At 42.2% G+C, this 16,254-nt stretch overlaps 1 protein-coding gene across 1 annotated transcript in view; it reads right to left on the bottom strand.

The window, feature by feature from the left end:
* LOC140906500 (neural-cadherin) overlaps positions 1 to 16,254 on the bottom strand; it is a 98,494-nt gene that overhangs the window by 45,758 nt on the left and 36,482 nt on the right. Inside the window, exons 2-4 of the mRNA XM_073330553.2 lie at positions 9,183 to 9,377; positions 5,073 to 5,298; positions 90 to 294 (exon numbers count right to left, since the gene is read on the bottom strand). Of these exons, the coding sequence (XP_073186654.2) occupies positions 90 to 294; positions 5,073 to 5,298; positions 9,183 to 9,312 (561 nt within the window). The 5' untranslated portion in view covers positions 9,313 to 9,377. The remainder of the gene's footprint in view (positions 1 to 89; positions 295 to 5,072; positions 5,299 to 9,182; positions 9,378 to 16,254) is intronic.

The following is a 16,254-nucleotide window of genomic DNA, read 5'->3' on the forward strand; positions in this document are numbered from 1 at the left end:
AGATCACTAAATACAGTCTTGATGGAGGAAATAGCGACCATAGTTAGGTGATTCATTGTATTCATGTAAAGCCAAGTGATTCATTGTACCTCAGTTACACTGCTAAGCCAGCTCTCAGCTTCCACTGCTTTCACGAGAAAGTGATAAAGATGGTGCTCGCTCTCATAATCCACTGTATGGGTCAAACTGAGCTCTCCACTCTCCTGGCTCAGGCTGAAAAGGCCACTGGGGTTCATCAGCAGGGTGTAAGAAAGAGGCTGGTTCTGGAAGGAAACAGCCTCCACAACTGCTACTCTGTGAAGAACAATAGCATAGTCATTAGCCAATTTGTTACCGTCTGTTTCACTAGGAGTCAGATGGCAGATTATGCCACATAGCCCAGTTACTGAAAAGTGCAGGACTGGCCCCTGCAAATATCTTCTAATACTTTATCTGGTCTACATTTAAAATGACTCTTGGAGAAGGGACTCTGCCACTCCCCTGGGGACGCTATTCCACACTATATCAGATCTTGGGTAACAATTTGCCTTTTCTTCATTTCAACCCATTATTCCCAATCACCTGACTAAACATTTACTCCTTCCTTGGTATTTACACCCTTCAAATCCTTGCAGACCATTAAGTTTTCTACCTTAGTGATTGTGTAGCTAAACTACACATATTTCTTTTAATTTTTCTTCAGAAGCTGGGATTGAAAACATCTTAACCAGACACTTACTGGACAGAAGTAGATACGGAAGACAAAGGAGAAAGGGCCCACCAGTGCGGTCCAGGACAATGACATGGTGAGAAACCCAGCCCCTGCTTCCAGAGTTGCTGGGAAGGAGAAAGGGGCTGGGATTTCTACCAGGTACTGTCACTGCCTTGTTTGGAACTCCATTGTAGATACCAACCTCTGGCTAGTATGTCCCATTTTATTTGAAGTGCTATCCCCCTCTACTCTGCAGGACAGGAGAGGAATTGTGTACCTTCATGATCAGAGCCTCTGAAGAGGTAGCAGGTAGGCCTCCATCACTTGACTGCTTCTCCAGCCTACTTTCTCCTCCCCTGCAACTAACTCCAGCATCTGCCTCTTCTGATACTCAAAAGCTTTTCAGTTCAATGCTGCTCAGAGGCTTCTGAATAGCAGCAATAAAACAGACCAGTCTTGTCAGCATCACTCTCCTGCTGCTTGGCAAAGCTATTCTGTAGCAGCGGCAGTGAAGCCAGATTTACCTGAATCTGTTTACGTTAGGACTGTCAAGTGACTAAACAAATTGATCACAATTAATCACGCTGTTAAACAATAGAATACCATTTATTTAAATATTTTTGGATGTTTTCCACATTTTCAAATATATTGATTTCAATTTCAACACAGAATACAAAGTGTACAGTGCTCACTTAAAAAATAAATTATAAATATTTGCACTCTAAAAATAAAAAATAGTATTTTTCAATTCACCTAATACAAGTACTGTATCTCTTTCTCATGAAAGTTGAACTTACTAATGTAGAATTATGCAAAAAAAATAACTTCGCTCAAAATAAAACAATGTAAAACTTTAGAGCCTACAAGTCTACTCAGTCCTACTTCTTGTTCAGCCAATCACTCAGACAAACAAGTCTGTTTACATTTATGGGAGCTAATGTAGCCATCATCACAAGATACTTATGTGCCAGATGCGCTAAAGATTCATATGTCCCTTCATGCTTCAACCACCGTGCCTGAGGGCATGCTTCCAAGCTGACGATGCTTCTTAAAAAAATCATGCGTTAATTAAATTTGTGATTGAACTCTTTGGGGGAGAATTGTATGTCTCCTGCTCTGTGTTTTACCAGCATTCTGCCATATATTTCATGTTATAGCAGTCTCAGATGATGACCCAGCATGATGTTCATTTTAACAACATTCACTGCCGATTTGACAAAATGCATATAAGGTACTAATGTGAGATTTCTAAAGATAGCTACAGCACTCAACCCAAGGTTTAAGAATCTGAAGTGCCTTCCAATATCTGAGAGGGATGAGGTGTGGAGCTTGCTTTCAGAAGTCTTAAAAGAGCAACACTCTGATGCAGAAACTACAGAACCCGAACCACCAAAAAAGAAAATCAATCTTCTGCTCATGACATCTGACTCAGATGATGAAAATGAACGTGTTCCAGTCTGTACTGCTTTGGATTGTTATCGGGCAGAACCCATCATCAGCATGGACACATGTCCTATGGAACGGTGGTTGAAGCATGAAGGGACATATGAATCTTTAGTGCATCTGGTGTGTAAATATCTTGCAACACCAGCTACAATAGTGCCATGTGAACGCCTGTTCTCACTTTCAGGTGACATTGTAAACAAGAAGCAGGCAGCATTATCTCCCGTAAATGTAAACAAAGTTGTTTGTCTGAGCGATTGGCTGAACAAGAAGTAGGACTGAGTGGACTTGTAGGCACTAAAGTTTTACATTGTTTTGTTTTTGAGTGCAGTTATATAATGTGACAGGGTCGGGCCAGATGGCTACAGGAGAGTAATAGAAGGCAGATGTATTAGCCCCAGGTTAAGTAGGTCCCTTTTCCCTGGGTAAGGTAACAGGGAAGGTTCCAGAACAATCAGGAACCTTCTGGAGACAATTAAGATGACAGGCTGATTAGAACACCTGCAGCCAATCAAGAAGCTGCTAGAATCAATTAAGGCAGGCTATTTAGGGCACCTGGGTTTAAAAAGGAGCTCACTTCAGTTTGTGGGGCGCATGTAAGGAGCTGGGAGCAAGAGGCGCTAGGAGCTGAGAGTGAGAACACATACTGTTGGAGGACTGAGGAGTACAAGCATTATCAGACACCAGGAGGAAGGTCCTATGGTGAGGATAAAGAAGGTGTTGGGAGGAGGCCATGGGGAAGTAGCCCAGGGAGTTGCTGCTGTTGCACAGCTGTTCCAGGAGGCACTCTAGACAGCTGTATTCCACAGGGCCCTGGGCTGGAACCCGGAGTAGAAGGCGGGCCCGGGTTCCCCCCAAACCTCCCAACTCCTGGTCAGACACAGGAGGAGTTGACCCGGACTGTGGGTTCATGAAAACGGCCAAACTGAGGGCTGCTGTGAAGTAGAGGCATCCAAGGCGAGCAAATCCGCCAATAAGCGCAAGACCCACCAAAGTAGAGGAGGAACTTTGTCACAATAACAAAACAAAAATCTACGTTTGTAAATTGCACTTTCACGATAAAGAGATTGCACTACAGTACTTGTCTAAGGTGAACTGAAAAATACTATTTATTTTGTTTATCATTTTTACAGTGCAAATATTTGTAATAAAAATAATATAAAGTGAGCATTGTACACTTGTATTCTGTGTTGTAATTGAAATCAGTATATTTGAAAATGTAGGAAAACATCCAAAATATTTAATAAATTTTGATTGGTATTCTACTGTTTAACAGTGGGATTAAAACTGTGATTAATCACCACTCTTTGTTTTTTAGTTAATCATGTGAGTTAACTGCGATTAATTGACAGCCCTAGTTTACATTGAATACACGTTTGGAAGATTTTCTTCACAATCTAGAAAAAATAAGCTTCCCCTTCCCCCACCTCTCCCCTCTTCCCCCACTTTACTTGGCAACCTGAAATCTAGTCCATTAAAAAACATTGGATTACTTTCAGGTATTTATTTATTTAGATTTAAAATAGAAGACTCCTATCTAAGGCTCCAGGCACTAACATCATGATTCACTACAACCCCAGCAGCATCAATCATTTCAGCAGGAACTCAGTCAACCAGCCCCTACAGAAATTCCTTCTAATCCCTTCATCACTGTAAGAGGCATACCTTCAGCCCCCTCTATAAACCCTATAAAACCAACAGCTTTTTCTACGCCTGCCTCTAAGTCTCCTTGACAATTTTTATGGCTTTACTAACACATTTTAAAAATCTTTTCCTCTCCTTGTTGCGAAGTGAAAAACCCATATAGAGGCAGGACACCAACTGACTATGTTGGGGATGTGTGCAAAGCAAGAACATTGAAAAAATAGAAAGTATTTGTCCCTAATGTCTTTGTCACAGTAATCTTTATGTGCCATGTGTAACAGTAAAAATAAATGTAGACAGAAGTGTGATTTTTGAAGTTAATGGTCTCTCTTTAAATTTTACCAAGTGGTCCCATGCTTGCCTGTCATTAGTGAGTGGAGCTTTCAAGAGCGGCTCATGAATCAAATCCCCCTCAGCCTTTTTAATTTTGTCGTCTCCTCTAAATTCACTTCAATCTGCCTACAAATTTCAGAACTAAAAGGGTCTGAAGAGGACATCAGCACAAACAGAGGCTTTGGTTGGTTGGGTTTTTAAATGTAAACTTCTGCTAAGAGGAGATTAAATACAATTAAATTAACTTATCATTGGCCACACTGCTAGAGATAATTTTAATTACTATTCTGTCACCTACAGAACACTGAACGCTCACACGAACCCACATAGGCATCATAACAAAATAGGTACTGTTATAGCAAGTTTCCTTTTCAAAGCACAGTCCAAACACAAATCCTTACAGCCTCTGAGACAGATAGGCAGACAAAAAAGAAAAAAAAATCCTTATTCCAATAACTGCAGCATTTGAAAGCAATAAATAGGGACCACTTGGCAAGTACTATTGGGATAATCCTTTAATTTTCACTGAAATCCATTTAGTTTGGAGAAAGTGTTTGGAAGCACAGAACACAGAGAAAAAGAAACATTTTAACAAAAGTCAAGGACCCTAACAAAAGTCAGGGACCCTCTCTCCTAAAGGGAGATGTTTGGCATGTGTGCATTTTACAGGAAGGGGTGGAGGATGGAAGGCATTTCAGAGATGTAATGATTTGTCCTAGCCAAATCAGTGCCAGAGCTGGGATTTGAATCCCATACTTTCTGTTCCCAGCCTAGTGTTCGGTTCATTGTGCTATGCTGCTCCTCCATTTGAAAGAGTCACCTTTTCCTTTTGAACTGCAATACAGGACTATCAATGCAAGTGTAGCCCTGTAAACAAACAACACTGGTTGCAAATGAGACACTATGTGGTACTCCACAAAGTTTCTCTCAGAGCACTGGACACTGGCTTTCTTCCACTTACTTTTCTCCTGCTGGAGTACTTTCAGGGACAAAGACGCTGTAGGACACGTTAGTAAACTGGGGAAGTCTGGAGCCAACCAGGATAGAGATGGAGGCATAAGGACTTTTGTTGCCATATTCATCAGTGGCCTGCACTGTGACCACATATTCCTTATTCCAAGTTAAAGGCAAACCGGTTGTCATTATAATACCTGTATCCATATCAACTTCAAATCGCTCTTCGCCACCTATCAATAGATGGAAACCATTCTAGTAGAGGCATCAGAGTAAGAACATACATTTGCATCTTCATTACCTTTAAGCTTCGGCTTCAAATCCCTCACTTTTCTCTACACATTCTCCCTTTTTTTTTAAACCCATTCTTTATTTTACCCCTTGTTCATACTGTGCATTGTGGGAGAGACAGTATACATATGTTATATACGGACAATGGACTTGGTGTTAAACGCCAGTTTCCTCAATACTGTGCACTAACACAAAACACCCAGGACACAACTCTAGCTCTAAGGCTAGCGGTCTTGTGCCCTCATTCAGCAGCCTTCAGGCTTATGCACTACAGAGCTATATTGGACATGTGCTCATTATCTAACCCTAACTCTAACCATGGGTATGGGGCACTGCAAATTGGTATGCTGTCATTGCAGCTCCCAAGGTCAATTCTGCACGGATCTCAAAAAAAGTAGCCCTCCCCATCCTGAAATTCTCTCACCACCGCTGGTCAGCCCTGTCTGCAAAACAATTCTTTCCCACTAATCCATAGTGGCTTCTCAGCCACCAAAATGGCACTGAATGCTGTGTTGGTGATCCAGCTCAGGATACCCCTCCCCCAAGAACACTACATCCTCAGTTCCTAGCAAACCACCTCTGTGTGTTCAGACAATGTGAACTGAGAATGGAACAGGCATCCCATGTGCATGCTAAACAGCATGAGCCCTAGGATTGTTTTCACTGTGAATTGTGGGAAGTCAGGTGGGTTGAATTTTACTTTTTTTTTTAAATTCCATGTTTCCACTGTCTCTGTCGCATACTTCCTTTCCAGGTGGTCTTGGGCCATTTTCTGATTCCTGTCTGCCAACATGGACCCAGCAATGCTCCACACACTAGGACGACTGCTTGGGCTGTATTACAGCAGTCAAAGCTAGATGAATTTGGCATTGGACTTTGCCTGCCTCACCCTCGAGCAGACGATGTGGGAGCAGAAGAATATTCTACAGCAGCAGCAGCTCCTCTGGCAGCAGGAGAGCACTCGGAAGAGGTGGCAGATGGAAGAGGACAACGATCCAAGCTGGATCGCCTACACAGCAGATAGCACCATGTCTGGGCCTGAGAAGCCAGCATGGATTGATGGGAGAGGATCATTCTGCAGACTGGAGCTGAGCAGCAGTGGTGGCCGAATTTCAGGATGGGGAGGGTCTAACTTTTTTGTGATCGGTGTAGAACTGACCTTGGAGCTTCAATGACAGTGTAGCAACGTGTAGTGCTCCATATCTGTGGAGAAGCAGGTATGCCATTGCCCTGTGGAAGCTCGCAACCCTAGAGTACTACTGGTTTGTAGCCAACCAATTTGGCATGGGGTGATCTACTGTTGGCGACATTCTCAAGCAGGTCTGCGGTGTCTCTGATAAAGTGATATCTAACAGGATCCTAAAGCTGGGTAATGCTCTGGAGATGGTTGATGGCTTTGCACACATACAGTTTCCAAACTGTACTGGGGCAATTGATAGAACATGGGTGCCCACCATTCGTTCCCCCACTACAGCACAGAATTTATAAAACCAGAAAGGGGTATTTCTTCTTGATGGGAGATTTACAGACAAAAATGCAGGGTGGTCTGGAAGGGTCCAAGATTCTAAGATCTTTTAGCCCTCAGTTCTGTTTAGATTAATGGAGAAATGAATGTTTGCTCCCAGGACCACTGTAGACATTAATGGTGTGAAGGTAGTTTGGTTATTGTGGAAGACTTGTCTTATCCTGTTATGCCCTGACTAATGAAGCCATACACAGGCCACTTGGACGGCAGGAAGGAACACTAACTATTGCCCGAGCAGTTCCCTTACAGCAGTCGAGTGTGCATTTGGCAGTTTAAAGGCAGATGGCACTGTTTATGGAACAGGTTGGAAGCAGCTGGAAAAAAAGAGGTTAGGACCATTCAATGCCTGTTGTGCGTTGCACAATATTTGTGAAAGCAAGGGAGAAAGCCTTAACAATGGGTGGGAAGTGGAGGTTCGGTGACTTGCTTGGTGGTTCAAGCAGCCAGCAAGGCGTCCTGTAGAAAATGCTGACACCCAGGGGAATATTGTCAGATTGTCATATTTTAAGTCTCCTGCCTGAACATGTGCAGTTGTAAGCCCATGGGGGAGGGGGAACTGTTGGGATACATTTCAAGCATTGGGGTGTAATGTATGAGTGGTGGAAGTAGAATGCTCTCTATGTACTTCTGAAAACCCCTATAAAGTATTTCAGCTTTATTTAACGGATTTTCATAATTAAGTGTAATAAGGACTCCTCATGAATTGACTAAAATAATTTTAATTATGAAAGAACAAAACCAAAAATCTAGTTTTTATTGAACTAATGGAAAAAATGATGTTTTTGTATTTTCAAATACATTTACCTAAACAGTTTACTAATCAACAAATCTCTAATTAAAGCAACAGTGCAAACAAAACTCAAAGTGCACCAGTGCAAATGGTGCAAACACAACCCGGGGGGTGGCTGGTTGCCTTACAGTTACAGGTGAGTATAAGCCAGCCCGCTGCCTCTTCTTGCCCGCATGGGGTCTAGAGTTAAGTGATGTGGCTCAAAACTTTCAGGGGCGCTGCTGGACTCAAAGAAGTGCTGGGCTCCCAGGAGCCAGTGTTCTCAGTGCCCCGAGGTTATTTTGAGAGGGGAACGGCCGCTGGTAGCGCTGCTGCAAGGGTATGGTGGGGAGGACTTGCCGCTCATCCCAGCGCCCAGTATTGCCAAGGTTGCAAAGGACATGGCTGGATCCCAAATTCCAAGCCTGCAGGGCCTGCTGGCCTAACAGGAGCTATTCTGGAGAACATTCTGGCTCAGGATAGCATCCATGAGTTGCCTCTGCCTCTCCCCTATCTTTTTCTATGCTCTTCTTGGCCATCGCAAAGCGGTCCTTGGCCACTGCCATAATCTCCCAGGAGAGCTGCATTTCCTTCTCCCTCTGGGTCCGCACATACAGCTTCCACCTCTTTCCCAGAGAAAAACCAGACTCGACTCTGCCAAAAGCTCTACAAACATCTTATCCTGAGTTTTCCTTTTACGTCACCTTCAGGATGGCCAGCCTCTCAGCAGTACATAGAGGCCCTGTCCTTGACACTCTGGTTGTTGTAGGTGCTGTGGCTATGGGAGCGTCTGGCCAAAAGAGCTTCCTGAACCAAAGCTTCTCCCCAGATGGTGATGAGATCCAGGGTCTCAGCACAGCTCAATGCAACTGTGCGAGGCATGTTGTGTGGTTTCAGGAGTGCTATCACAGCTACACTGCAAGAATGATACACCAGGATCCAGGAGCAAGTGGGCAAAATGTGGCTCCGTGCCAGCTTTTAAAAGGTGGGGAGGTGTTGTCCTGGGAATTTGAGACCAGAGCATGGGAGGGCACACAGGTAAATGGACAGGTCAGTAACAGTCAGCCTGCAAAGCACTATGGGATAATCACTGGAAACACACAGCAATTGCGTGCACACAAACAATAGACCAAAGTAATTCAGTTTAAAGGAAACCTAGTCTGCTTTGCAAGAGGACTTCAGAGTCTGCGATAAATATATAGCGATGGATCATGTGTACGCAAGCATTTTCAAACTAGATTAACTTGATTTGATCTGGTTTATACCGCCCATGTAGACAAACCCTTAGTAGCATAGGCCAGACCTTAGTCTAAGACTGGTTCTGGTCACTTTGTATGGGAGTAACCAACTCCCTTACACTCATGTACTGGTTTAATTTACACCACTTTACTCAACACCTCTGACCTTCACCCAGTATGTCTAAACAAGGCTATTCTATTAAAACCTTATTAACTAAATGATAAAATTGGAAATTGCGAAAATAAAAATCTCATCATCATGCAGATTAATCAGTTGATTCACAAAGGACTTACCTGCAATAAGTGCATAAGTTATCCCAACACTGGAGTTTTCATTGTTATTGGAATGGGCCATAAGCTGGTAGATCAGAGTGCCTTTCCGGGCATCAGGATCAACACGTGCCAAATAGGGGTATGGGTACATACCCCAGGATAGAAAATCCTCTTCTGGGGCAATAATTGTCACATGACACAAATACCAGTCATTATCTGCAAACACATTAAATTTAAACAAAATCAGATGTCATGCCTAAGACAATTTCACAAATTTTAACCAGACATTTTAAATCAGATTAGAAGATTTTTTGGTAAAAGATGGAAGAGTGCCTACTGTGTACATCCTAACATACAGACAATAACTCTGGCAAAAAATTCACATCTCTGCTGACAGTTTGGTTTTATTAAGTGTAAATAATAAAAAGTAACCAATAATTTAACTAAACATACGTAAATAATCACATTATACCAGGCACCTAGAGTTATAGCTACATCACGGAAAGAGCTGTATTCTTCTACTTAAATGGAAAATGCTTGGGCCAAGATGCTAGGATAACTGATCCCACAAATAGGTTTTATGTTTCACCTGCGTTCTCCCACTAGTTAGTCTAGAATCACAACAAGACAATTATGCAAGCAAGGTGTAATTATTTTACAGTGCCTGAAAGTGTGCTGGGAATTTCAAAGGAGAGACAAAGATGAGCTCCCACTCTGATCAAATTACCATCTAGAATTCAGACATGACATGAGGGAGACAAGAGAGGAAGGACATAAGTGGGAATCTGCAGCTATTTATACATAACTACATTTACCATCTTAGTTTGTTAGATTGCGTCTTGCTGGCTTCCTAGCAACATCCTAGGGGATGCTAGGGTTGCAGACAGGCTTCTTAAAGACATTTTCCACAAGTACCAACAAATATATTTATGTTTCCAATCAGGTCTGAATACTAAACTTTAAAACAAAAAATCAGATCAAATGGCATATACAAAAGAAAGCTCAGTTGTGAGAAATGAAACAAAAGAGAACAGAGAAGGTGTATAAATTTGAAACTCAGGTTGTCGCCAGCATAGCATAGTGCACTGAAATGGTATGTTTGTAAGGACTACACGTTTGTCCGTGGAATATTCATTTGGATTTTTCTACAGTTGTCTCTCAGGAGTCTTTGATCTGTAACTTACATGACGCTGCATTTTACACACAGTTGCAGAAGGCAGTATCACATCAACAAAATCAGTTTCCATGCCAAAAGTTGGTCTGGGAACTTCAAACTCCTTTTAACTATAAGCCTGAGATCCAGAGTACTAAAAATCTCATTCCCATGTCTACAAAATTATGATGAATTCTCTTATTTTGCTGATTTTCTTTCTCAAGTTTTCAGTGAATTTAGTGCCAATGTAATATGACAAATTTACAACCCTGCACAGTCAAGTCCTCGGTTTATCCACAGAACAGATGCACTGCAAGCAGCAGCACAAGTTTCCTCGGGCTTTGCTGCCAACAGGCCTAACACTCGTATTCTGGAGAGGCAACTTCCACGCCCACTCAATCATTTTCTTCAGCATGCCCAGGGTTCCTGTTCACCAGCAGACACCATTCACAGAGATCAACTCATTTCACACAGGCCATTTAACAGCCAGAAGATAATGACTCTCATAATCACTAGCGACCTGGGCTGGATTTGATTTGCAAAAAGTTACCTTCTCTCTTGTACCAACAACATTTGCTGATTACCTTTTCCACTAAGAGGGATGCTGCCAGACCAAGTTAGGGTTAAAATTGAGGTTTTTGTAAAAACGGAGCTTTTATAATGCCAATAATTTCCACACCCACCAAAGACAACTCCCTACCAACACAGGCACCGGCTTTTTCCTTTGCCTGGGGGTGCTCAACCCCCGCTCTGCCACAGGCCCTGCCCCCACCCCACCTCTTCCCTCCCAGTTCCACCCCAGCCCTGGACCATAGTCGGCACCTATGACTACGAAACAGAGCACAAATATAAGGAGTAATCTGTCCCAGGAAGATTTTGATCTAGGAATTTTTAGATAGCTACATTTAGGAGGCAGAAGTTATGTAGAATCCTCTTTTGATGTTAAATGTAGTGTTACCACTACACCTCTGAGGTAAAAAACAAAACAAAACAGGGCATTCAGGATGCTGCTGAGCCCATAAAACTGGACAGCTGGCAGTGAGCACCTTTACAGATTTCCCAGGATAGCTACTTCAAAAATGGGACAATCCTGGGAAAGCCTGGAGAGGTGGCAACCCTTGTTAAACACTAAGAGCGAAATCCTTGCTCCAGTGAAGTCAGTGGCAAATCTATTGAGTACAATGGTGTCAGGATTTCATCTCAAAACTGCAGCTTTATGAGTTAACCAAAAGACAGATACACACACAAAAAGACAGGGATTTGTTTCACTGAGTCCAACACAGTGGGCCAGGAGATCATTCATATAACTCAGTTGGGTGTGTCCCTGGATGGCTGTTTCAGTGCAGTGCCTGTCAGAGGCTTGTAGCTTGACATTAGCATCACAGTGTGAGGGATAGCCCAGGCTGGTGGGTTTGGAGGGCACAATGGTCCCACAGTCCAGGTTGCACCCTTGAGACCTTGTCATAACATGTAAACACAAACTTCAAAGAGCAATGAGAGGTAGACTTGGGGGCATCCGGAAGGCTTTTTAAAAAACAGGAGCGGATTTAACACACATACATATCACAGCAGATCTTCTGCTCTATTTACGATGTTCCCAGTCGTTCCTTAAGATTCAAGTTCACCGGGCTGCCCTTCACAGCCCTGTAATCTCTTACACAGAGTTAGAGACTCATTTTTTGCCTCCTGTTACACTTACACAGATATCACTACAGTGTTAGCAGAACTCAAATACATATGAACGTTCTTAGGATTTTGTGTTTTTTTCCGCACTTCACTTTAAGACAAAAATCTGACAAGCAAGATGGATTGCCTATGTCTGAAAGAGAAGGCAGCGCAAATGTGTGTGTGGGGGGGGGATGGGGGGGAGAAAGAGTGTTGTAGGAAAGGCCGGGGGGACTGGTGGAGACAATAAATCTCAGTTATCAGGTTTTCTCTTCTAGACGCTGCAACAATTACGTTTTTAGGGTCTGAAGGGAGAGGAGAACAATTCTTCATTTGACATTAAACAAAGATTAAATAAGCCAACTTGCAAAAGTGGTTGAACTAAAAGCCTGAGCAATCTATATACCGTCATAGATGTGCCAATTTTAGCATGGAGTGAATGGTAGAGGTTGATATGAAGGTCAGAGGTGGGTGTTTGGACTTGCTCCTGCCTAAGAGAATAATTTTGAACTGTCAGAGGCAAATAGGGGGCTAGTCAAGTAGTGACTGTTTTACCCCATCATATGGTATAAGTTGCCTGAAAGCAGCACTGTGGCCCCCCTGAAAGTTAGAGAACAGGGATTTGTACATTGAAGACTATGCCTCTCAATTATCTATGGAATAGTAGTGAGAAATTCAGAGCAAAAATATTTGAAAGTCACTATTATGGATGTGCAGCAGCTACTTTACCCAACATTTGATTGCGCTAAGGATTTAACTTCAGTGAAAGAAAAACAGTTTCACTGGAGTAGATATATTTTTGCCATTGGTGCATTATACTACGGTCAGAAATGCGAAAGCATTAACTGATCACAATACTTAATCAACACTGCAATATTTTGTTCCACTGACAACCCACCATATCAAAATGGTTTTACCCACTGATGTTACAGCTCATTCATTGTCAATACTAAACATCAACAAAATTTCATGGAACCAAGCTAGAATGTCTGCAAAACAATACCACTGACAGCATACAGCATCTTGTCAAATGTACAATATATTTTTAAGAGACTAATGGCATGATGAATCTAAGAAAGGAAATTAAGGGGATTATTTCTCTTTCCACTTACACCTGTATATCTCCAATCTTCAGTGGAGTAGTCCCCATCTATACCACACAGGGGGAGCGGGACAGGGTTGCAAAGAAGAACCAATGCAGAGGTAACTCTTAATTTTGTGGAATCACTGAGTAGTTAGCATTTAGTGACAACAAAAACAATGAAAAATTGCAATGACATCCATGCATTAAAAATACACTATCTTTTAAACTGCTAAGGCTAAACATACTTCATCAGGTCAATGACGATACTTTCCACGTCACTGAACTCTTCCATGCACCCATCCTACGTGACAGTCCAAAAGAAAACCTATTAAAAAAAATTAAATAAACCAACACACACATTTACAAGCACTGGACTGGGTTTTCAACTACTAGCAGTTACTCCTGTGAGTGAGCTCCAATCAGTTCTGTGTTTGAGTGTTCCTCTGATTATTCATCCATCATCTTTAAAAAGTGAGAAATAGGGTACAAATTATTTACCTTTCTTACCTTCAGATGTGGATCAGAATTGATTAAAGCAGGTTTGAAATGGAAACCCATGGAAAGCTTAGAAGCAGAGCTGTACATGAATATTGCACTTGACAAGAAATAGTGGCTTCTTGGGTACTGTTTATAGCCCCTTTGGCAAAATGACTAATTTGAATGTCAGAGACACATACCACAGTTGTTGTGAACAGGTTTCTGAAATTTCATGTCCAGCCCAAATTAGCTGGCTTCAGTATTTCAGGATTAGAAATGGCTGGTGTTAGTCTAGATGGAGTTTATGTTAAACATTTACTGGCTCTTTCAGCTCTAAAGAATGTGCAGAATAACCTCATTTTCTAAAAAAAAGTCAGATGGTAAAATCAGGAACCATATGACTCCAAGAAGTGTTAATAACCCCCACTCACTCCAGTGACAGCAGAGAGCTCTCTGAGACACCCAATCCTGCAGGCTCAAGGAAAGGCTGTGATTCTGGCAGACAGAGCAGACACCAGGGGTCTCTTCTCTGCTCTGCCCTGCCAAGACTGCAGCCTTACCCGTCTCCACATACCTCCCCAACACCTTATGCTTGCAGGGATTGGGTGTAAGTGGAACAGTCTCTGTGGCAATGCAGGCAGCCCTCTGCTGCTCTGCTACCAGGGTCCTGCTCATTCACTCCCATGACAGATGGGCTGCAGAGGGCTCCCTCCGCTACCGCGACTGCTGTAGTCCTTTCAGCATCAGGGTGGCCTCCCCCACTGCTGGAGGCTCATCCTCTGTCTCCCTCTCCTGGCCACAGGTCTCTGCTCTATTATCTAAACCCCTTCCTTGGCACCCAGCATGAGATACAAGCCCTCTGCAGCATGTCTCTCATGCTTGAGGCCAAGGAAGGGATTCAGAGAATGCAGAAGTTCAGATAATAGGGTGTTGGATAAACAGGAGTATACTGTATATGAAAAGTGTTTGTTATGGAGCTATTGCAAATGATTATGTTAAAAATAAAAGATTGCTACATCCCATGTGATTTAACAGACTGACTTTAAAAACTCAATCAGTGCTTTCCTTCCCCAAAGGGATACTGAAAAGCACAAAAGTTTATTGTGTTTGGGTAGAAGAAATTTAAAGAATTTTTAAAAAATTGAACACTGGTCAGAATTACTAGTTCATTTATTCAGGGCTGGGATACCTTCAGTCTCCAAAAGCTCTCAATAACCTCAGTCACCAGGACCAGATGGTATTCACCCAAGAGTTCTGAAGGAACTCAAATGTGAAACTGCAGAACTACTAACTGTAGTTTGTAACCTATCATTTAAATCAACTTCTGTACCAAATGACTGGAGGATAGCTAATGTGATGCCAATTTTTAAAGAGGGATCCCGGCACTTACAGGCCAATAAACCTGACTTCAGTACCAGGCAAACTGATTGAAATTATAGTAAAACACAAAATTGTCAGACACATAGATGAACATAATTTGTTGGGGAAGACTCAACATGGTTTTTGTAAAGGGAAATCATGCCCCACCAATCTACTAGAATTCTTTGAGTGGGTCAACAAACATGTGGACAAGGGGAATCCAGTGGATATAGTGTACTTAGATTTTCAGAAAGCCTTTAACAAGGTCCCTCGCCAAAGGCTCTTAAGCAAAGTAAGCGGTCATGGGATAAGACGGAAGGTCCTCCCATGGATCAGTAACTGGTTAAAAGATAAAAAACGAAGGGTAGGAATAAATGCTCAGTTTTCAGAATGGAAAGAGATAAATAGTGGTGTCCCCCAGACGTCTGCACTGGGACCAGTCCTATTCAACTTGTTCATAAATGATCTGGAAAAAGGGGTAAACAGTGAGGTGGCAAAATTTGCAGATGACACAAAAAAACTTTTCAAGAAAGTTAAGTCCCAGGCAGACTGCAAAGAGCTACAAAAGGATCTCTTAAAACTGAGTGACTGGGCAACAAAATGGCAGATGAAATTCAATATTGATAAATGCAAAGTAATGCACATTGGAAAACATAATCCCAACTATACATATAAAATGATGGGGTCTAAATTAGCTGTTACCACTCAAGAGAGATCTTGGAGTCATTGTGGATAGGTCTCTGAAAACATCCACTCAATGTGCAGCGGCAGTCAAAAAAGTGACCAGAATGTTGGGAATCATTAAAAAAGGGATAGATAATAAGACAGAAAATATAATATTGCCCATATAAATCCATGGTATGCCCACATCTTGAATACTGTGTGCAGATGTGGTCGCTCCATCTCAGAAGAGATATATTGGAACCAGAAAAGGTTCAGAAAAGGGCAACAAAAATGATTAGGGATATGGAACGGCTTCTGTATAAGGAGAGATTAAGAAGACGGGGACTTTTCATCTTGGAAAAGAGACGGACTAAGGGGGGATATGATTAAGGTCTATAAAACCATGACTGGTGTGGAGAAAGTAAATAAGGAAATATTATTTACTCCTTCTCATAACACACGAACGAGGGGTTATTAATATGAAATTAATAGGCAGCTGATTTAAAACAAACAGAAGGAAGTACTTCTTCACACAATGCACAGTCAACCTGTAGAACTCCTTGCCAGAGAATGTTGTGAAGGCCAAGACTATAACAGCGTTCAAAAAAGAACTAGATAAATTCATGGAGGATAGGTCCATCAATGGCTATTAGCCAGGATGGGCAGGGATGGTGTCCCTAGCCTCTGTTTGC

Source organism: Lepidochelys kempii, chromosome 2 (assembly GCF_965140285.1).
Source record: "Lepidochelys kempii isolate rLepKem1 chromosome 2, rLepKem1.hap1, whole genome shotgun sequence".
NCBI classification, from domain to species: Eukaryota; Metazoa; Chordata; order Testudines; family Cheloniidae; genus Lepidochelys; species Lepidochelys kempii.